Here is a 23241-nt window from a genome sequence, read left to right as displayed (position 1 = left end):
GCTTATCTGCTGACGTGTGCTTTTCAGATAAGCATGCAGCACCTTTCTGCGAGCTGAGAACAGCACAAGTTGGCGATTTTAGCCTTGTGAAGTTTTAAGCTGTTCCTTACACCAGCGATAGATCAGAAATATTCCTGCTGTAGTCTGTGAACAACCTGTGAGCGGTGGCTAACGCCGAGCACACCTGCTGTGGGCAAGCTTCAGCCGCCAGCCTTTGGGCCTGGTTTTTTGGGGCAAGTTTTTTTGAGGTCTGAGGAAAATTTCACTTCCCTTAACCTCTGTCTGTTTATCGGATGAGGCCAAGCCAGGTTGTCACGGAGTTGCCAACACATGCCTTTCCCCTCCTCCATCCCCAAGAGTTCATGCAACCGAAGTGAAATTTTTGCAGCAAGCTCTCACCTGTCCTGGTTGGTGTCACAGACATCTCCCACTAGATCATGATCGGTATCTTTCTAGTAAAATAAAGCAATAATAATTTAAACTTTCCATAGATCAGGAGGAGGATTAGGCAATAAAGGGAACAAAGAGAGGCATTAGCCTCAGTGCCACAGTTATTCTGACTGAAAACAGAGCTGACACCAGTGGGAGAGTCCCTTCTGCAGTATTTATGGGTTGCTCTGAATTCAAGCAGCGCTGTTTCTAAACACAGGTGAGCAGGGCAGGACAAGAGAAAGCCAGAATTCAGCGCTTCCTCTCTGACTTTTGATTTCAAGGGGCTGTACTTTATTCTGCAGCATGGCAACTAAAATTTGCAAGTGGTAATGTGGGTGAGTTACCAGGCGCACACACCTCGGGCAGGTGACACGAGCACTGTCTTGAGTGAGAGAAATGAACCCGTAAGATGGCAGAACTGGGAGTGTTTGCTCACCTGGTCGGGGTTGCTGATTGTTGGGCAGCTGTCACACACATCACCTACTCCGTCACCATCGCTATCTTTTTGATCAGGGTTAGGAACTCTTCTGCAGTTGTCCACAGTGTTTCTGATCCCTGTAAAACACAAAGTGGACCTATCAAGGTGACAGGGCTATTAAGCTCTACGCAGCAAGATCTCTTTTGGATGTAAGAGATGGCAAAAATCTAGGATAGCTGAATTCATGTAATAACAATTTCAATTTTTGTGTCCATTTGACACACTTTTAAGTTATATCCTAGCGGCTACGGAGGATGGAAGAGATCAGCAGCGACTGATCTTAAAACATACTCCAGGCTGCATCACGCTGGATGTCTGAGCTTGTTACTGCACGTGAGCCTGAGAGGAAACGTCCTTAACTGTGTTCCTTAGAGAAAGCTACAGAATGGAAGAACGTGGCTCCGACCTGGCACCGTACCTGTGCAGGAGTGAGGGGCCAGGAGGATGAAGATGAAGCTGTCTGCGGTTCCCTAAACCGTGACAGAGTCTTTTTCCTCTAAAGTAGGTGTCTATATATAAAATAAGTCCAGGTTAATCTTGGCTGTTTGACATGGAAGATTTAGACAGTGTCTTTTCAAGGCCCGAGACAGGACAGGAACAATCTAATTGGCAGCCTGTATGACTTCACTTCCCCCTTCTCTGCATTTACGTACTCCACCAGCAGATCATGGCAGCAGGGAGCTACTTGGCAGGATGCAGCCAGACCCAAACAGCACTAGATGCACTGGAAATACTCTGTAAATAAACATGTATGTCCCAGGCCAGCACCAGTTGTGATTTCTGGCTTTTGAAAGCAGGCTTTGTGCAAATACAGCATCATTAGCGCACAGACTGTTTCTAAAGCCAGCCAGGTTGGTTTTTTTCTGCCAGAAGACAGCCCTGACACACACTGCCTTGAGCCAGAAGCTGCTAACTACTTGGATATTCCCGTAGTTCTTCATAAGCTTAAACTGCAGCACAAAGCAGTGTCCTCGTCTGGACTGAGATCAGTTTGCACGGTGCATCTTTCTTTTTTAAGTCTGACACAGGTTTGATGTGATTGTGCATAATAAGAGTGCTAATAAAAGATTGTTAGCACCATCCTGAAGACAGATCTTTAAACGCTGCAAGAGCTGAACTGTGAAGGATGTTGGCTTGGCTGTTCCTCTTGGCATCTTAAGAACTGAGCCGTGCTTCAGTCCATCAGAAATTCACACAGAATCCCAGAATCATCTCAGTTGGAAAAGACCTTGAAGATCACCTAGTCCAACCCTTCACCTAACATTGACAGTTCTCAACTCCACCAGATCCCTCAGCGCTGGGTCAACCCGACTCTTCAACCCCTCCAGGGATGGGGACTCCCCCCCTGCCCTGGGCAGCCCATTCCAACGCCCAACAACCCCTTCTGGAAGAAATACTTCCTAATATCCACTCTAAACCTTCCCTGGCGCAGCTTGAGGCCATTCCCTCTTGTCCTATTGCTTGTTACTTTGTTAAAGAGACTCAATTTGTTCTATTCTTGTAGAGCTCAAGCCTCTGCAGGCTGGCACCTGCCCTGAGGATCTCTAGCTGCCTGCTGCACGGCGTTCTGGTTTAGGGCAGTACATATGCACCTCGCTGAGGATGCTCTCCAGCTGCTCTTACCATCTCCATCCATGTCATCGTCACACTCATCTCCCTTCCCGTCACCATCAATGTCCCGTTGGTCGTTGTTCTTCACTTGGCGACAGTTGTCACAGGCGTCGCCGAAGTTGTCCTTGTCCACGTTGCGCTGGTCTGCGTTGCGCGTGTACACGCAGTTGTCCTGCAGGAGAGAGGGTCTGGCTGAGGGGAAACCTTTGGCACTGAGCATGTTACTGAGGAGCAAGAAAGACAAAAGCTCTGAGGTATGTGACCAGCTGCTCTCAGAAGCCCAGCAGCCGATCTGCGGCCAGGCTTGGTTTCCTCTATTCAGCCTCATCGCTGCCTGTTCAGGGAATACCAGTAGCACCTGAAAATCTCTCCAACTGGTGCTCGGCCAAGTGAGAGAGAGAATCCCCAGCTCTCAGGGGACCACAACTTGTAAAGTCCCTTCAGTGCCACGATGTTCTCCCTAGCCTGCTTGTTTTATGCTTCAGACCATCCAGATGAAAAGGAAACATTGCATGCTGTGACCTGCAGGTTCTCTAAATTCACATTAAAGGTGTAAGCAGTTTCTTTGCAGGACCTCTGGGTACATTTGGGTAGGGCAGAGCTTAAACATTAGAATTCAAACCTCAGTATTTAATATCCCATCTCCGTCAGCATCGTCATCACAAGCATCTCCAATTCCATCCCTGTCTGCATCCTCCTGGCCAGAGTTGGGGACAGTCATGCAGTTATCCTGAAAGAAAAACAACAAAGGGCCTGCTAGCAAGCTGTGCGTGTCCTTTAGCCGGAGTTGTGAAGGTTGGGCAGGGTCTCACCAGCACCCAAGCCCTGCAATCGCCCAGTTCTGGTTAGATGTTCCTCTGACACCCTGTTTGCAGCAAAACACGAGAGAACTGCATCTTACCTTGCGGCATTTTTTGTCCAAGCAGCGTTGCTTCTCATCAGGGACTCCGTCAATGTCTGTGTCCTTCCCACAGACGTAGCCATTCCCTGCCCACCCCACGAGGCACTGGAAGACAGCAGATAAACAAAATGAGGCTGCCGCTGAGTCCCCTGATGGCTGTATGCCTCCAAAATTGAAGGCTTTACACGAGAACCAGCACAAAACATCACAAATCCAGGTACGCAATGCTCTCCAGGAGAAATGTTGTCTGGAAGAAACAGTAATGCTGTAAACAGCATTTTAAATAGCTCAGATACAAGCTCTCTGCTTGTTCCTGCGAGTATAAAGACAGCTGCAGCAGCAAAACATCTTGGCTGCAGCAGGTTGCTGCACGGTGCTTCTCCCTGCTCAGCCGTGTGTAATGTTCCGTGACTGACAAATTTGTAGTGCTTCAGGCAAAAAATACCCCAGACAAGCAACAACAGTGGATCTGAGGTGCCAGGAGCAGGCCACGTCTCCAGAGAGCACTGAGCCGGATCCTGCCCGAGCTGAGGTGTTAGTGGGGAGCAGGGCTGTGGCGGGAAGGCAGGCTCTCCAGGAGAGGGCAGTGGCAGACCCCGAAGAGCAAGCCCGGCGCAGAATCACAGAATCATCTCGGTTGGAAAAGACCTTGAAGATCATCTAGTCCAACCCTGAACCTCACCCTGACTGTTCTCAACTCCACCAGATCCCTCAGCACTGGGTCAACCCGACTTGTGATGGAAACCGGAGCGAGCAGCCCCCAGGCACGGGGAGGTTTGGCCCTTACCACGCAGGAGAGGGACCCGTCGCGCTCCACGATGCACTGCGCCTTCTCGTGGCACGGGCTGATCTCGCCGTTGGGGCAGCGTCTCACCGTCTGGCTCTTGCAGCCAGTGACTTGATCCCCAACAAAGCCAGGTTTACAAGCCCCGCACTTGTAGGATCCCTGCAAGAAAAAGGGAATTAACTATCACATGAAGCCTGGGAAAGCTTTGCTGTAACCTGCCACAGCTAACAGAGGCCCCAGGGCCTGGGGAAGAGAGAGCCCCCATGAGGCTTTCCAGTAATATTTACCCGTGTATTGATGCAGATCGAGTTTGGGACACAATTTCTGGCGGCACCCGTCTCACATTCATTGATGTCAGTGCAAACCTGCCCAGGAAGAACAAAATAGCCATTAACTTCACTCTTAAGCAGATACCACATCAGATTACAGAATTAGGGCATCACTAGATGCAGAAACAAAGCCCCTGACACACCTTACTAGGACCCACAGCTCAAAGTTTTCCTTCAGACGAGCTTGAGCCAGATCCCAGCAATACTCCTGACCCCAGGCAAACTGTTCACCCTCTACAGAGTCACCAGAGATTTTAGCCTGGCAAAATAGCTTAGCTCTGAGCTGAGCTGTCAGAGTATCTCCTTACTGTGAAAGGATAGAAGAGAGTCCATGGAGCAAGAAGGTCAAAGACTGCGTCCTGTGACCAGCTAGCAGCTCTCTAAATAACACAAGCCACATGCCATTCCTGCTTTTGGCAATATATTCTTATAAACCATACTAACACTAGGTGGTGGTTGGTTTTTTTTTACTTTAATGTGTCTATAGCTGTCAGGGAAGGGGAGGGGGCAATAGCTGCATCAACTCTTCTGTGTCCTAGTATGAAGGATTCCCCAGGCCGGCTTCACAGCCGCAAAGGTGTCAGACATAACATTCTGTCCAGCATAAATTCAGCAGAGGTAGGGTCTGGGGGTGGAGGTTGCTTTGCTGCTGAAGTGCTGGGATGTCCTTGGCAAGTCTCCCCCATCTCACTGCATCAGGCTTCCCACCAATACAACTCAGTCATCTTGTATCTCCCCCCATTTCTTTGAAGGATCCAACACCTTTTAATTATAATTAGAGAGGGGAGAAAGTTCATGGCTTCTGAAGGAGACAGAAACATTTCTGAGCCTTACCTGTTTGTTGGCCCTGGCATAAGCTAGTCCAACCCCTTCGACCGCTTGCCCAGTGAAGCCGGGAGGGCAGGGATCACAGCGGAAGCCCGGGACGGTGTTAATGCACTGGACCTTGGGGAAGCAGGGGTTTGCGTTGCACTGTAAACATGAAAGAGGAGGTGCAGAACTGTGAGGCAGGCTCGCTCGAGGCCAGCTGTGAAGGCAGCTCTCAAAGCAAGCCTTGCTGGGTGAGCTCCAGCTATTGTACTTTTCTTTTGAAAGAATAAACCAAAAATGCATAGAAGTTCCTGGCTTTCCTTGCAAGTGGAAAATGCAGCTTCCCCATCTCAGTTGTTCTCCCAAGTTCTTATATATGCAGACAAGTAAAACAAATCAACTTTCAGGACTAATTCTTCTTAGGTGACATCAATTGCCCAGGCAAAGAGCTGGCTTCACTTCACACTTTCCTTCCTGGCAGTCTCTGAATCCAGAGAACTGGATAATTTCTTACTCTGGTTTTGAAAGACAAGAACAGTTGTTTGTGTACAACTCTGGGAAGCAATTGTCTTTCCAAAGTTGCTGTTAATGCTTGTTTATTTTCTCCAACACGATTATTTTCACTGAATTCTTATGCTCTGTACTGGCAGATGCATTACATTAATACAGTGGTTCCCACATTTTGGTGACTAACAGATTATCATCAGTCTCAAAATCTCTCCTCATCCCTTTTAACTTCAGCAGGTTTTCAAACTGAAAGGCTATAGAGGTGCTATGGTTTGCAAGACACTTGGGAGTTGCTTGGTGGACTAACCAGCAAGCACAGGACTATGGTTTGGGAACCACAGAACTAAGGAGTCTTATGGACACGCTGATAAAGCTGTGCACACACACACAGAGTAAACTTGGGGGAATGCCACACTTTCTAAAAAAATATAAAATAAACATTATCAGCCTAGCAAGGTTTGATTTAAAGGCAGAAGTAAAGCAATACGAGTAGTGTGGTAGGATTTATTGCATAAAGGACTGTTGAGGAAGCATTTGATTCTGTTCCACACATAATAAATCTTATCTCTAACAACTCATCAGCCATTAGCTCGAAAGATTGTAAGACCAAAAGGGACCGTTCTGGTCTTCCAGACTCACCTTCCTGTGTGGTACAAACCAAAAGATTTATTTTGTTTGAGCCTATGTATCTTTTAGAAAGAAATGTCTAGCTAAACTGGATATAAAACCAACATGGAACAGAGCCTAAGGGCGGCTGAGATACAGACTTTCCTCCAATGAAATGATGTTTCTGTCGAACTTCAGCTCCTAGGGGAATTGCAAGACTTTTCTTTATAGCCACAAGGCAAACCTGCAACACTCTAAGAGAAGCGAGCCAGTTTTGTAACTTCCAGCCTCTCCTACTTGTTTTTTACCTCATTGATATCTGTGCAGTGGGAGCCGTTGCCTGAATAGCCTGGGGGACAGGGTCCGCAGCGGAAGCCGGTGCCGGTCTCGGTGCAGGCCACTCCAGGGAAGCAGGAGTTTGGGAGGCATCTGTTAAACTGTGTGACGGTGATGACAGGGCCTGTCGCCTCGGTGTGCATGCCTAGAGGACAAGAGGAACGGTAAGAACAGAGCTGTTGCTGCCAGAGACTATCATCAGGTGGCCCCATTGTCTCAGAAGATCTCAGTGTGCTTCACACACAGGACATTTCCTCACATCCTTTCTGATGGTTGAGTTGTAGCTCTATTTTGTAAACGGAGACAAATGAAGCCAGAAGCAGCAGTTTGACAGATTTCTGAGTCAGTGCAGACAAAAAATAATTAAGAAACCCCACAAGTCTTAGCTCCCAGTCCAAAACTCTTGTTGTGCCACCCTCCTTGCTGGTGTAATGCCCTTGCTTTTGGAGTTCCAGAGAGATCGGTTCTCTCCCTGGTTCCTCCACAACTACACCTCACTGGTGGTATGGACTCAGACACTTGGCTAAAGCAGAACCCAGGCTTAAATCTGGGAAGCATTGTGGAGGGCTGTCAGCCAAAATCTCTGCTGCAGAAGGCAGGCATGTTAAGCAGGTCAGCTTGGTTTGCAGCAGAAATACACTCACATCAGGCTCACGGAGGGCTCTCAGGCCATAATGTTACTGATAAAATGCTACCTGTTATCTCCACAGGGCTAGGAAACCTCCCTTCATCCTGGCAGATGAGAAATCCATCTGTAACTCAGATGGTCATCACTTCTAGGCTGGAATACAGCAATATGGTCTATCTAAGCATGAAGTACTGTGTGTGATGTGTAAGAAATTCTAACCCATATAAAATGCTCCTGCAGTTCTATTCAGCACTCTGAACACATCAAGCCTGTCCCCACACCGCTGCACACCAGCTTCCCTTAAGGTTTTAGGCCAAATGCCAGGTTTTTGTCCTTATCCTCATGACCTGACCCACAGCACAAGAAAACTTGCAAAATTAATCTCTATGGGACACAGAACTTTACTGAAGGTCAATTCAAGACTGTGGATAAACTTTCCCAGAATCTAGAATTGTCACATCTCCCACACCCAGTACTCTAAGTGACAAGGACACTTTTTGCTCCTGTTTTCTCCAGCTTAAAAGCCCAACATAGAAAACCTGAAAAAAACCAAAGCAAAACAAAAAACAACAGTCTACCACCACCAGCAGCAAAATCTTCACTAAAAACAAGGCCTCCTCTCTTCATGCTTCTCTTTCTGCAAAATAATGAGAAGCACACGACTGCTGTGAGTCACGTTGTTCAATGCCTGACTAAAAGAGGCTCAAATTCTACAGTAAGGAGTGCAGGAGAAGAACGCATATAAAGCAGAATAGCAAGTGGGGAAGGCAGAAATCAAGTAACAGAGAGAAAGTTCAGGACAGTTTTACGAGCAAATTATTAAAACAATTGCTGTGGATGAATGCATTTCTGTACTGCAGGTCCCAGAAGCTTTGGCTAATCTCTTTTCCAGCAGAAGTACAATCTCTCCAAATGCAGAAAATGGTTATTGCTCCACCCTTTGAGTGTACTGGCAAATAACAGAGCACCTCCAAGAACCATGCTTTCTGAAAGCCAGATATACTGGAGGTAAGTTCCAGTCTAGAAAAAAAGCCATTTATTGGGGAGCAAGATTTATATGGGAAAATTTATGACCCTGTGTCCTGAAGCCTCTATAAACAACCTCTTTGCTTGGATGGTGGCAACACTAGGACGGAAGGAATAGCAGAGCGATGCCTCTTGGGGGTGATGTTCCCTTCCACTTGCAGCTCAGGAGTAGCCAGCTGTATCCCAGAGGATCCCAGTGTGCATTCCCAGGCAGTTCTGACACCGGCCAGGGGCTGGGTACGTAGGAGACGTGGTTGGGCAGCTTTCTGCTGCAGAATGCAGCTGCCCTGAGCAGCACAGCGTGGTACGTCACAAAACCACTAACAAAGCTTATTTCGGAAATAGTGGAAGGAAGCGAACGCTGGGGTTTCGCTGGAAGGAAAGAGGAGCTTTTTCAGGCTACTTCTGCACCCCGTGCCCAGGAAAGGGACAATAGCTTCAGCTGCTGTTGAACCACAAGAACAGCACGGAACACTGGCCCACACGTGCAGAATGTTGTGGGGGAAAAAGAAGCATCACTAGTATTGAGTATTACCTTGTGACACTCAGGGTAATCGTGAAACAAGCTATTTCCTTTGGGGAGGTGGTCACAGGTGGCATTTTACTACTTGTTTGGACACAAAGGTATGAAGGACTTGGAGGAGGCCGTTGAACATAGGACTCAGCTCAGTAACTCACCACAGGCATCACACTCCATGACTGTATTCTTCAGGAATGTTATCTCCTTAATCTAGAAGAAAACAAGAACCACCACTTAGCCAAAGGCTGAGTTTTGCTCTCACACAACTAATAGCCCCACTGCCAGAAAGCAGGGTGTCACGGTGAGGCTGCACAGTTACTTACAACCAAATTAACTCTTAGCCCAAGGTCTACGTTGCACTTTCTGGAAGCTGAGGTGGCTTGTGTTCCCTGCTGTAAGTCACTCCCTGCTGTAGCGTTTCTACAGGCTAACTTGATAACACTATTCTATCACAGATGCAGGAAACACTTGACTTGAATACACAGAAACAAGTATCATAGAGCAAGAGAAATCTGCTTTACTTGGGTGTTCTACCCTAGAAGATGCTGAACTAGCAGTCCTAGAGAGGGCTGCTTTATCTGCAGTCCAGGCACTGCATAAGTCAAGTCAGGAGGACATTCCCCTGTGAGCGATTTTTGTAGATATACTAATAATCTCTGACATTGCTTATGCTATTCTTTGGCCCTAATGCCCTTGCCATGAGGATATTTAGAATCTGTTCATGAAAGCTCCTCCCTCCGGACTTCCTCTGATCTCCTCTAGGCTCCTATTCCTTCAAGCTTGCTTCAGTAAAGAGATCATCTGTAGCATCGGCAGTGCAAAGACGCTGTTCCTTTGGTGAAGAAAGGAATATGGGACAGGCACAAGCTAACGTTTATGTGACTCTAGCATCTTAGAGAGCAATCCTAGCAGGCTTCTTTCCTGCAAAAGCCTTACTGGCTATCTACAACTGATGCTCGGGACCACCCTTCCACACCCTGTGGACTTTATGTTTCTGCAATTAAATCATTTCACTTTGACAAAAGCTTCTACTCATGTCCCTCTGCCAGCTCCCAGGTATAAGAGCAAGCTTTCATTCTCCCTTCCCTCCAACATGGCCTGGGGTCATGTATTTTGAATAGGTAATGCAGAGAGAGATGTAACCCAAATCCCCAGAACAGGGCGACAGAGAGCAGAGCGGAGAACTCGGAGCACTGCTAATGAATATTAGTGGTTCCTTTGTGCCAAGAATCTTTCAGCCTTTGGCTCAGGAGAGTAGATCTGGCCTTTTATTGTTGTGCCTTTTGCCATCCTTACTGCCAACATCCCAAGATGCTGAAAGTAAGTTTTAGAAAAAGCTTTGCACAGATTAAGAAATGATGAACTGCCACCTTGGCTCTCCAGTTGTAGATGCAAGTTTCTCTTCTGAGGAAGAGCTTTCTTGAAAGCGCTGTTGAGAAAAAGGCCATGGATAAAAAAAAAAAAAAAAAAAATTAGGTGGCAAAAGCGAGAAAAAGAACAAATAGAAAACCTGTATGGAGAAGCAGTGCTAAGCTGGATGGGAACACTGGAAATCATTGCTCGAGGCTGCCAGGAACCATGTCTGACCTGATTCCTAGTAAACACTGGGTATTTATGCAGTAGCCTGAAATGTGAGAGTAACTCAATGCAACAGATGTTTTTGCAGATTAGAGGCCGCCCAGTTTGCACTGGCACAGAGACCCGTCTGCCATTCCAATTATCTGGCAGGCAGAGGCTGCTGCCCCCAGCTCCCAGAGTGGAGCAAGGGAGAATGGAACCTTTTTCTATACTTAAAGGAGAGTTGACCAGACAAACCACCATCTCCTCGTTAAAATGGGAAAAGATCTAAGCACCCCAGAAGTCCCAAATTCCCTAAGAAACTACCAGAGCCAGAAAGGTTTAGGATTAAATCAACAAGAGGAAAGAGTGAATACAGAGCTTGTTTAGACTCCATGACTTCCCTTTCCAGGACCCTAATAGGGCTGAAAGGTCTCTTCCATCTTCCAAGTTTGGACTCTCTACTGATTTCATAAGCCCACAAAACCAAGGAAAAAGTTACTTGCTTTTCCAGTGAAATATATACCCACTGTGTGTGCGTGTCTTTTTCTTAAGAGTTGATTCTCCATGTACGCTGTTTTTCAGCAGACACGGTTCTAAGCAGCAGAATTTGGAATTCAGAGGAATCCACTTTATTTCAGAATTACAGATCTTATTGTGACAACACCACTGTGGTTTGCAGCACAATAATTCTATTGCTTATTTCACTTAATGCAGGAGACAGCCCCCCAGTTCCAGACTGGCACAATCCTCAGCACGTAAGGCAGAGGATTCAGAGATCTCTCTTGTGCAGCATGTAAGGAACTAGTCCCTTTCTCCCTTACCTGCTGTTTCAACAAGTCTCGAACTTCCATTAGCACACGGTTAGTTTCTCTCATCTCTTCCAGCATTTCTGGCCCAACTTCACCTCCTAAAAAACCCAAAGTGGTTGGGAAAAACACAGAAGAGCCATTAGCAGTACAAACTGATATTATTAACTTCAGCTTAAAGATACAGACCCCTCCACACCAGTCTCTGCCAGTTCCTAACTAGAAGCTTGCTGGAATTCACAGAGACTTGCCCATCGGGTGGAATTAGCTCCGGGCAGGGCAGACGGTGATAATCAGCCATGTCTGTCAGGTAGGTAACAGTTACCCCTCAGCAAACAAATTGGCCTGGCAGGCTGGCAGTTGTGGTAGCTGTTAATCTGGCGTGGTCGCTGCAGTTCACACATAGGAAGGTTTTGCTGCCAAAAGAAGCAAATTAATAATTCAGTGCTGTGGAAGCTGCTATGATGGGCACCACTAAAGGAAGGCTTTTTGCTGAGTCTATCCCAAATGTGCTGCCAAGCACTGAACGTGGAAAACCAGCACATCAGCCGTTGCCTCGCCTGTTCTCAAGGTGCAGACTTTTTTCTTGCTGGAGACGAGTTCTTTTTGGGTAGCGGCAGTTTCAAATTGCCATGTAGTGGCTTTGGGACACAAAGGATCCATCTGCTCGTCCATGCAACACTGCAAAATCCTTTTTCAACTATGCTGAATAGAGGATATAAATCATTTTACAAGGTCATCTAGGGCAGATTAACATCACTTTTCCCTCCCATCTGCTAGATTCTAGACTTGCCTAGTTCTTTGAGCTAAAAATCTAGTCTAAACTCCAGCTTCGCTCAAGAAGAAAGAATGCAAGTAGCTCATTGTTTCTAGAATTATGTAAGTTTTAAGAAAACTTGAACCACTTTAAAACAATTAAAGTTCAACGCTGGTATTCTCCTGTCTGCCATGAGAAAGTACAACCTCATTTCTCTAGTTTTTTCTAGATTAACTGATCCCCTAACAAGTCACACCTTGCCTACAGTGTAAGAAAACCTTTATGAAAAAAGAAATAGCAGGATCTTCTTCAAACAGCACTGTGTGTTCGGGAGAAAACGAGCTGGAGTTAGGGGTCTGCCTCCATGAGCGTGAGGAATTTGCCAGTGCCAGAGGCAGGATGTGAGCCTGTGCTACTCGGCACAACAACTTCAGCATTCTCATGTGACAAATGAGCCTGAAAGCCTCACGGGTCTTCCTCGCACAGAACCAAGAGGACTGTAGGAGTATCTGTAACCCCTCCCATACATTCTGGTTTGGGAACTCAATTGAAAGTACCACAAATGTGTCATTCTAAGACAGAAAGACTGAATTAAACTGACGTTTCTTTTTTTACTGAAAACAAGGAGCTTGCACATAATTTCTAACTTCAAACAGAGGTTTTGAATAAGCTCTGCATGAAGGCGTCAGGCGGCTTCCGTTATTCCTGGGAAGAATTTTCCATCCCTAGTAGCAAGCTGTAATTTAAAATAAAAATTTGAGGGTTTTTTAATACTCAAATTCACAGTAATGATTCAGCCACGCAGGAGTGATTTCCAAAGGGAATCTATGCACTTGCAGACATTTCCATCACTCTGCATCCTTCCCCATGGACTCATTCTGTCTCCACAACACACACCTGAATCTCTGGTGCACAGCCTGAGTCTGCCGGATCTCACAGATCCTCTTGGAGTTGAAGATTCCCTGAACGGGCTGTTCAGAGAAGTGGAAGTTTTGTTCTTAGCATGGCTATGTTCCTAGAAGTCAGGGCTTCCCTGGGCTCTATGTGCACAAGCAGAGAGAATATCCAAGGATCCTGGCTATAGGACATTCTGTATGATCTGTTTTTTTAACTTAAATCACATGCAAAATGCAGATCAATGTAAAGTGTCTCTTGCAGGTCATTACAAAACACAACAACATTTTCAGTTGCCCTTTTCTTAAAAAACTTCACTACTCAGGAGGGGAACTGGGGAAAAATCTAAGACCGAACATTTACACAGTTAAGCTTCAAGTTTCATATGAAACTACAAAATCCCTAAACATTGCTTTTAGGATTCAGCAGATGCAGCTGAAATGTTAACCTTCTTCATCATTCCCTTCTGCAAAACAAAATTTTCATAGGAATCTAGAAAGCATACGAGTCCAGAAAATACAGAGAGAATTAAAATGACTTACCTGCTCTTCTCTGCTGACATGATGAAAAAGGACAAGAGAGGCAGAGGAGAAAAACAAATGCTAGAGCTGAAATCATCTTTGAATCTCCAGGCAGTGTGGACATATGGGCTTCTCTCGCAACGAATTTTTAACCTGCAGGTTTGCCTCTGCTCCCCATTAGTGTCTGTGGTTTGCTATTTATGAAGTTGCATTCCTTCCTCTGAAGTTCTTATTCTCTGATGCTGGACGAGGGGTGGACGTCATTTCTGGCTGCTAGTCCACAGAGAACGTTACAAAAGTAAACAATATGAGAAACTCATCAGGAGAGTAGTTTAATTTTTTTTTTTTAGACCAGCTTGTACCAAAATAGGTCAGAAAATTCCAGAATTAAATGGATTCTTTTTGGATTGGGGTTTTATTTCTTCTTCATGGACACAGGATAGACGGATGATTCATAGCCATAACCCTCACAGATTTTCCTTCTAAAACTGCTCGCAAGATCACAAAAGCTATGAGACATCTGGACTTCACTAGAGTTTCAGAAAAGACTCTTTAAACTCCCAAAAGACAGTTTCACCACTCACACTTGGGGTAGAACTATTGAATCATCTTCCAACTCCAAAGAGGAGCTGTCACATCCTATTTCGGAGAGGGGTCGAGCAAATGTACTAGAGGCTGATGTTCTTATTACCCCCCACCCAGGCTTCTCTAAAGGAAGGATGCAGTGCAGAAGTGACGGCATGAAAGGAAGGTAGACTTTGCTGTTTCTTGTCTGTGAAGGAATGAGTCTCAGTCCAGCATTTTCCATCAGTCAGCCTCAATCCAACACTTTCCATCAGAAGACACAGAGAGGATTGAGAAAGCCATCTAGACCAGCCAAAGAAAATCGGCCCAAAGAAAATCTTAAAGCTGCTACATTGCATGTTAAACTATGACCTGTAAGAAGTTTAGTGTGAAGACCAGTGAAATTCTTGATCACACATTCTCACTGTTTGATTGTCAAATCTGTCTGAACGTTGATCATACAGCTCCCTTGGGGACACAGACAGGAAAGCCCCAGGAAACAGTAGCTCAGTCTTTAAAGTGTTATAGCAGCAGGATCCCTGGATATTTACACAAAGATTTTTTTCTCATTTTGAGCTCAGACCTCCCATGTTCAGGAAAAAACTTGCCATCCTTGTGGCTGTGCACAATTCTGGAAGGTAACTGCGTGCAGTCTGGCAGGCACTGGTGAGCATGCAAGTTCACTAATAAATATTATTAGTTTTATATTACGGGAATGCTGCAGCAGACAGATTATACGTTTTCTTGCACCAAGCAAATTTATATGCAAAATAAGGTTAATTTGCATGTGTTACCTAGCTGGCATTTGCACGATTCTGCTTGTCTGGCACACATGCCATCTCATGTTACACACAGCAAGTGACTTTTTGCTGTCAAGCCACAGGTAAATCAGCTTTGAGGGTTTGATACTTGTGGTAAGCAAAAGTGGTTTAGAAGGAACTCAGAACAACTGAGTTTCCCAGGTTTTAGCATTTCTGGGTCCTTCTGGACAAATCAAAACCATGGCAACTGATGATTAAAGATAAAATATACTGGTTTTCCTAGTGATGTTCTGGGAAATATTTACAATTTTTATTTTATAGCAACAAATGGGGAGTGAATGAAAAATGCCCCGTCACACATCCCACAGGGAGCAAGTTTTTCACCAGAAACAGGGATAGTTGATGTCCGTCCAGCTTATGTTTGAAGGTGCTGTTGTCAAGAGGTGAGAGAGGCATCCAGACCTTGCAGACTGCTCAGTCCAGAACCCTGCTGGTGGCAAGCAAGGAGGCCCATTAGTACCTGTTATGGTAGTGGAGAGTTTCAAGGGAAAAGCACATTACTTCAACAGAAGCCTCATGGGTCATTAATAAAGGAAGATTCTTGCCAACTATTCAGAAAAAATCTGTTTTCTTCAAGTTGGGAGAAGTCATAAAACTCCAGAAAGAAAAGATGTAACTCACATGGAATGAAGAATGGACAAGGGTCACTTGTGAGGTCACCTCAGAAACAACTGACATCAGATTTGCTTTCTATGGAGAAATATATGTCCATATAGAATGATGAGACAATCAAAATCCCAGTACTACAAAAAAGAAATTAAAAGAAAAAAGGAACTATTCAATACAAGGCAAATAAAATATGTATGAGCAGTAATGATGTTTTCTGCTATCTAAGCAAAGTATTACTCAATGATATTAGGACATAAAACCAAACCAACCCACATTAAAAAAAAACCTTAAAGTCAGACACCTAATAAAACAGTTGTTTGAAAGTCCAGTATCCAGCTACCTGGAAACTTCTGTGTTTCTACGTTTTCAGGGGCCAAAAAACCCCCAGGTTTTGAGAAGAGATAGTAGGCTGACTAGTAACAACTGTTTCTGAGACCACTTGTAAAATGATGGGACCCCCAGCCAGCAAGGGAGCGGTATTTGTATCTAGGAAGAGCTCTCGAAGACTGTCAAGAAGAGTCCTGCTTCCTCTGTACAGAGTTCAGCATTTTTCCGAACACTTTCAGCTGCCCAGAATCTCGTGCCCTTTTACAATACTATAACCTGATGACCACGTGTCCTGGTTTCGGCTGGGGTAGAGTTAATTTTCTTCCCAGTAGCTGGTGCAGTGCTGCGTTCTGGATTTAGTGTGAGAATAATGTTGATAACACGCTCATGTTTTAGTTGTTGCTAAGTAGCGCTTATCCTAAGTCAAGGATTTTTCAGTTTCCTGTGCTCTGCCAGCGAGCGGGCCTACAAGCAGCAGTAAGGGGGCATGGCCAGGACAGCTGACCCGAACTAGCCAAAGGGCTATTCCATACCATAGGGCGTCATGGCCAGTATATGAACTGGGGGGAGCTGGCTGGGATGGGCAGATCGCTGCTCGGGCATCGGTCAGCGGGTGGTGAGCAGTTGCATCGTGCATCATGTGTCTTTCTTGGGGTTTATTTCTCTCTCTTTTTGTTATATTCCTTTTCATTGCTATTATTATTATATTTTATTATTGTTGCTGTTATTATTATATTACATTTTATTTTAGTTATTAAACTGTTCTTATCTCAACCCTACTTTTTTTTTTGATTCTCCTCCCCATCCCACTGGGAGCAGGGAGGAGTGAGTGAGCAGCTGCGTGGTGCTTAGTTGCTGGCTGGAGTTAAACCCCGACATCACATTATACGTAAAATTCACTATATTTTCTAATATTATTTAACATCTAAGTTAACTCATTAAAACCATATTATAGAGAAATTAGATAATTTTCTTTGGTTTTACTATGGACTGAAGAAACTCAAATAACTGACATTAAAAAGAAGAAATCTCCCAAGCTCCTGCAGTCACTGCACAGGACAAAAGGAGAAGAGTGAACCCCTCTCTTTTGAAGACTTCCTTGTATGGACAAGCTGCAAGTCACCAAAGTATTTAAAACACTCAGGGCTACCAGCAGCAAACCTGGATCTCTTCAAAGGAAAGAGAAAAAGAGAACTTGGGTAATGTGGACAATCTGCAAGTACATCATCATCTGTGCTCTCCTCTGCAAGAGAGTCACAGACAGTGAATTTATTAGTGGAGGCTGGAGCGTACACTGAACTGGCTCACAAGGAGCACGTGTTACTGGTAAGTAGCTTTGCAGTTAGCTGAGGTGTTACAGCACAAGAGGCAAACTGTGAGTATGTACTTAGAAGATGCAAGTTCTCAAACTCAGTAAAGTCAGGTTCACTGCTGAGAAATGACACTCATTTCCCTCAGCAATAATTAGTGTAGGACAGTATGGTGACAGAACAGTGCTTGTTGCTGCTCACTTATTCTAAATGAAATGAACCAAAGCATATTAAATCTGCATTACACCCATCTTAAATATTTGAACAAATAAGTCTTCTGCATATTAAGGCAGCGATCGGTATGTCTTTACCTTCTTCTAGAAACCCAAAGCCATTTCTTTTTAGTCTAAAACAGTTTCTGGGAATCATTTCTGTTCACTGACAGTAGCAAAATAACTGTACAAATTAAAATGTAGCTAATTTCTACAGAGCTTTCTTGAGTTGAGCAAGACACAGTGTCTCCACAAGGTGAGGTCATTCCTACCTTTATTTTTCTTGGACTCATTCTACACCTTTCTATATTCAGATCTGAGGGCTAGAAATCCCTATAAATCACTACTCTTAACGTAGCTTAAACACACAGTAGCAGATCAGAAAGTGTTTGATTGTGGCTGGTTATTTTTGGGTGCCTCTGCCTGTTTAAAAAGGATAAATTCAAAAGTAGCTGATGTATCTGAACTTGTTATTATCTGATGGGGAAACATCTTCCAGATTTGTCAATATCATTTTTTAAGCATTACTGATTAAAAAAAAAAAAAAAAAAGTGAACAGCAGATAGTGTTTATTTGGGCTCCAGTGTAAAAAGTGTTTTTGCACTCTGCGCAGTGCCAGGTTAGTTACACCTTTTTCCCTGACTGGAGTTGACATCACAAATGAAACCAGCACACAAACAAGCAACAAAAAGAAAAGCTCATACTAGTTTAAAGTTTAAATATTTTCCATCTCTGTGTTTTTAACTAATCTTTGCCAAGTGAAGGACAAAAGTCAGAAGGAAAAAGTTATTTTTCAGTCTTGTAAGGTCAAATTCTAAAAATAAGTGAAAAACATCTACACCCTCTGAAATTGTATGCTAAGTGTTTTACAATGTTTCTTATATATTTATGGTCGTAAGAAACCAAATTATATAAAAGATGATCAGCAAGGATTTCAGAAAACATCTCCTCCTTTTCCTCCCAGTACAGGATCAATATTACCAATGGAACTCGTCACTAAGCCTTCTCTACCCTGTTCTTAAATGCTTCCAGCGATGGAGACTCCACAGCCACCCCTGGAGCCTTCCAATGCTTTATCTTCCCACTGTTAGAAAACGTTTCCAAGGGATGCTATTTAAGCCCATTGCTTCTTCTCTTATTCACCATGGACCCAAAGAGCAGGCTAGTCCTTCCTTTGAACAAGCACTATATATTTGAAAACTTGCATCTCAATTCTATGATTTCGTAAGAGCCTGCTAATGTATGCAGCTTCCAGGCATAGGCATTGCAGACTGTCAACAGTTAGTCAGTTCTAAGAGAAATCAAAGTCTTGAAGTCTCAACTAAATCTTAAATCGGTCATGATTTTCGTAGTTGTCACAATACATAAACTATCTATGACTCAGAAGACACATTATCTATCATGGTGAATTGCTTGATTACAGCTGAAGTTGAACGAATCCGACACATTTCACTCATGAGCAGATCAGTAAGCAGCCCAATCCATCAGAATTTTTCAGCCCAAGCACAGTATTTTTCAGCTTGTACTTATTCTGAATGCTATTGTCTAACATCTGCAAATTCCAAAGATCCACACCATGAAAAGGACTGGACACTGAGGTTTGAGGCCCAGCTGCCAACAGAATCTTCAGTCTTGTCCTACCTTCTGCTATGTGCTTCCAGACTAAACAAAAACCTGCTTTCAAAAGTTTGCAAAACATGATTTTACAGCTTGATTATGTACAAATACTTATCAGTTGCTAAAACAAAATCTCAACAAACAGGATTCCTAAATGATCTACTTAGAGCTATTTGCAGTCCTGAGGTAACAAAGTTTAGGTATTAACTAAATAATGTAAATAATAGCACCAATGGTGCTTCTTTATGGAAAACAGATTCATTATTTGACATAAACACCTAGAGCGATGCAAATATTACCCACACAATCCATCAGTCAATAGGTGAGAACATCCCCATCCCCTCCCTGTACACTTCATTCATTGCAAGATGGAATAATCCATTCTAGGTTGTGGTTTGTTACATGTTTGAAGAGTTACAGTTTGCTGCAGTCTGGTTTATGTCTCTAACGTTGAATTTCTTAGCAAAGCAAGGCACTGAAGGTCACGGAAGACCTTTTATAAGTAAGTACTTTTAATGTTTTTTTCATTTAATCAATGGCAAACTGCAGTGACAGAAAATCAAGCCTGCAAAATACAATAAGCAGACATGGCTCCACTGTGCACTATGCTAGCTTTATCATTCGGTCTTCTTGTTTTCTACCCTACTGATGGAATTTGAGTAATGTCAGTAAAGCCGTTTACATGAGCTAAAAACAAAAAAAAAAAGTCACACAGCTTGCTGTGGCACTAGGCAGGATGACATAACGCTGGGCCACAACCACAGGATCACAGTCACTGGCACATTGTGACAGGGACATCTCCTGGGAGGAAGCTACTGCCTTCCACTGCAGAAAGCCCGGCCTTCCTTGAAGTAAGATGAGAGTTCCAGAAGGGTCAACTTTCCCGCTTATTCTTCCGATTTGATGACTTTTATACTTACTGCGTATGAATAGCTGACTTTCAAGGGAACATCAGTTTTCATCCTGAATATTTTCTTAGAGTTCTGAATGCAACAAAACAAACACCATAACGTTAGTGTACAAAAATAGCTGCAAAATGGTTTCTGAAAAAAGGCGTACAGATGCTTTCCAATGTTTGAGGGAGGAATCCCACAAAAAAGACACGATGAGCCAAGAACACATTCAAACCCTTTGTTTTATCCTCAGCTCCTAACCCCCAACCAAAAATAATAACCAGAACCAGTATGACCAGAGTAGGCATTTTCCAATATTTTTGCCATTGAATAGCCAACACAACAAATGCACATTTAATAAGTAGGAGACATTTGTAAGCCATCAGACACATATCAAGAAATTGCCAGCTTTATCACCTCCTTTTTCTTTCTTTTTTTTTGAATTCAGTGGGACAAGAAAGGTGCCAGTCTGAAAATTTCAAAGTGTGTCATCAGGACAGATTCCCTGCACCTCTGGACCTGACCTAGGAAGCTCCTAGTAAGAGTCGGAAGCAGCTCCTGTCCCACAAGGCTTTTTGTTTCTTGATCTCTCTAATGAGACTCCCAACAAGATAACCAATTTGTAGCAACCATGAGAGAGCTAATTGGCCTGACTCTTTATTGCCACATTACTCTTCTGAGGAAGCAAGAATCGTGCTCTGCAGACATGGAACTGAATCACTCAGAAGTTAAGCAGCTTGCGCTAGGTCACACCACGCAAGTAAACTGAACCTGGAAGCCCAAAGCTCATGCCAGCACTGAAATAACTAAACCGTCTTTCTTCTCTGAAGAAGGGGAATCTTCATTCACAAACATTGGCAGGGAAAGATGCTAAAAAAAATAAGCACATGCACATTCATCTAAAATAAGTGATACTACATATTGTCTGGGCAGCCTTACCACCACTGTAAGTGGCTGATCTTCCTGGAAGTGACTTTCTGCCCACATGGGCTGAGAGAATGACACAGGATGATGTAGGAACTCTGAGAAGCATCAGCAAGAAAAGCTGTATTTTTGCAAGAGAAGAGAATATCAAACAACTATAGCCCTGGGACAAATAAAAAGTGTCTAAGTGCACAGTAAGAACATCACAGTTCAGTTTCATCACAGATGTGATACTGAACTTCCAGTACTCAGAGGGCAGCAGGAAGCATGAATGAGGCTAACCTAGACTGCTTGGGTAGTCTAGGTTACTAGATTACTTGGTTACTAGTAGCTCCATCCAGGGAGTGTCCTCAGGAACAGCAGGAGATGAGGCCAGTGACAGGACTGGTGACAATATGGGTCCAAGGTCTATCCAGAGACAGGGCTACAAGATCACCCTGAACATTGTCCTTCATTTAAAATACGGTCCAGAACTTCCCAGTGACTTGCTGAGTTTTGATAATTTAATTTGTTGTCTCTAGAAAGGTTGCAGCACTGTCAAATGTTCTGCACCCCTGGGTCCCACACTGATAATCCTATCCCTTCCAAAATGCCTGAGCCATTGTGTCAGCATAATCCTGTCTGAAGAGAATTAAGACACCTGGAACTAAAATGCTTTTTACAAAACTGAGGGCAGGAGGCCAATCAAAGGGCCCACAAATTTCATATCGGCCCTCAGTTTTGCTCTACCCCTCATTCAAGCTGGCCAGAGACACACTATGACAAATCCCAGGGGGATTTGACAAAGCCCAGGGGGTGAAAAGCAGTGGCATGTACAGATCAAGACGAGCTGTCACCCATCCTTCCCTTCCTTCTAGCTGCTCGCTGTAATGAACCTTACAGATGGGGGTGTAAAATCCTGCCAGAGCTCCTTCTCCCCACCGCCACCCTGCTCAAAACTATTCCCCAGCATATGTCGCAATCATACACCCAGGAGGGTTGTTAAAACCTTACAGGAAACATCTCACATTTTTTCCTTTACTATTCATGCCATTTTCTATTAGGGACAATAAAGACTTCTAACACTGGATTAAGCTCATTTGCAACAATGAGCTACTATTGCTCCAGGAGCCAGCAGGAGCTCAGACTCATTGAGGGAACTGGGAATAATTAACTGAATTGTACTGGAAAAAAGGAGAAGACTGAAGGCTGTTTTGACCAAGAGAGATGCAAACTGATGCGATGGTTTAGCCATCACATCTCGCAGGGAATTATTGTTGGGAGTATCATTAATGCTTAGAGTATGCAGTTTTTTTCAGTAAAACGGCTTTGGCCGTGGTGTCCCTTTTTGGATTTTGCTACTAAAAGACACCTCCCAGAGTCATAATGACAATAACACAGTTTTACTGATTGCTTTCACTCGTTGCTCAGTATGCACTAAGTCACTTCCCAAAACTCTTAGGGATGGCAAACCTTAAAAGCTTTTCGAAGCAGACTGGTTTTCCTTTTCCCCTAAATGATGTATATAATTCACCTCCGTGGTCAAACCTTCTTATTGTGTAATCCAGGGGTCTTCAGCAAGAGTGTAAACAGGAATTGTCTCATTACAGAAGGGACTGGAAGTGCTCAGTGCTCTGAGATCACACATGTAGGTGGGCAGACAGCATGTACACTTTTTAATAGTCTGGGGACCTCTCCTAGGGAGCACTGACTTGGTTTTGATCAAGTACCAAGACTTATTAACTCCAAAGAAACATCTGGCAGTGACCCCTTCATAGGCAGAATACTGAACCTGAGGGACCCTGGAAATCTACTCTGATATGTTGCTGGAGCTGTCTGCACATGATTAGTTCAGTAGTCATACATAAATGCACATACTGTGTATGAATAATACTATTTCTGTATCTTATATACAAGTATTACATAGATGAGTATTTGCTGTCCTCAGATTACTGCCTTCTAGCCACAAGCTGGCACATGCCATTAGCCTTTTGACATGCAGCTTCAAAAAAAGATCAAGTTTCCATCACGCCTTTCAGCAAGGAAGATCCCAAGGAACCTGACAATCTATTCATACCTAATACCACCAGAACATAGACACCTTTGGGACAGAGAGCGCAGCCAAATACATAACAGAGTGTAGAACAGCATTAAAAAAAAAGGGAAACATTTGGCTTGGGACTCCAGAGAAAACCTTTGCTTTTTACAGGGAGCGCCAAGGAATGGTTAGCATCCATTCACGGGAGACAGAGCTGTGCTTTCTGTGGTCACATCCCAAAGACCCACAGAGAAAATTTGAACTTCACAGTTTATTCTGCCTCAGAAGTATGAAGTGGTAAGTTACCTTTCCCAGCAAGCTGGACCAGTAGTTCTAATAACTGTGTTCAGACAGACCACAAAGCTGTCCTTTCTGTGGACACCTCAAGGGAACACCAACAAATTTTCCATGCCAAAAGTTATATTAAGAAAACCTGTT

The 23241-nt window shown here is 44.1% G+C and overlaps 1 protein-coding gene across 14 annotated transcripts in view; it reads right to left on the bottom strand.

Moving 5' to 3' along the window:
- COMP (cartilage oligomeric matrix protein) overlaps window positions 1-23241 on the bottom strand; it is a 39532-nt gene that overhangs the window by 2928 nt on the left and 13363 nt on the right. For 5 of the 14 annotated variants that reach the window (XR_012621081.1, XM_074808438.1, XM_074808437.1 and 2 more), the window contains 13 exons: window positions 19890-19952; window positions 13531-15637; window positions 11353-11438; window positions 9130-9181; window positions 6770-6942; window positions 5373-5510; window positions 4497-4574; window positions 4210-4368; window positions 3423-3527; window positions 3144-3251; window positions 2534-2693; window positions 869-987; window positions 400-452 (listed from right to left, as the gene is read on the bottom strand). Coding sequence is in view for 13 of the 14 variants with exons in the window: in XM_074808438.1 (XP_074664539.1) it covers window positions 400-452; window positions 869-987; window positions 2534-2693; window positions 3144-3251; window positions 3423-3527; window positions 4210-4368; window positions 4497-4574; window positions 5373-5510; window positions 6770-6942; window positions 9130-9181; window positions 11353-11438; window positions 13531-13633 (1334 nt within the window). In the remaining variant the exon portion in view is untranslated. Of the gene's footprint in view, window positions 1-399; window positions 453-868; window positions 988-2533; window positions 2694-3143; window positions 3252-3422; window positions 3528-4209; window positions 4369-4496; window positions 4575-5372; window positions 5511-6769; window positions 6943-9129; window positions 9182-11352; window positions 12043-12991; window positions 13135-13530; window positions 15638-19889; window positions 19953-23241 lie in introns of those variants that run through there. The other 9 variants (XM_074808440.1, XM_074808443.1, XM_074808435.1 and 6 more) reach the window with 9 other exon arrangements.

This window comes from Strix aluco, chromosome 29, assembly GCF_031877795.1.
Source record: "Strix aluco isolate bStrAlu1 chromosome 29, bStrAlu1.hap1, whole genome shotgun sequence".
Lineage (NCBI taxonomy): Eukaryota > Metazoa > Chordata > Aves > Strigiformes > Strigidae > Strix > Strix aluco.
Note: the sequence above shows the minus strand (reverse complement) of the source record. Positions and strands in the feature narration are given on the sequence as shown.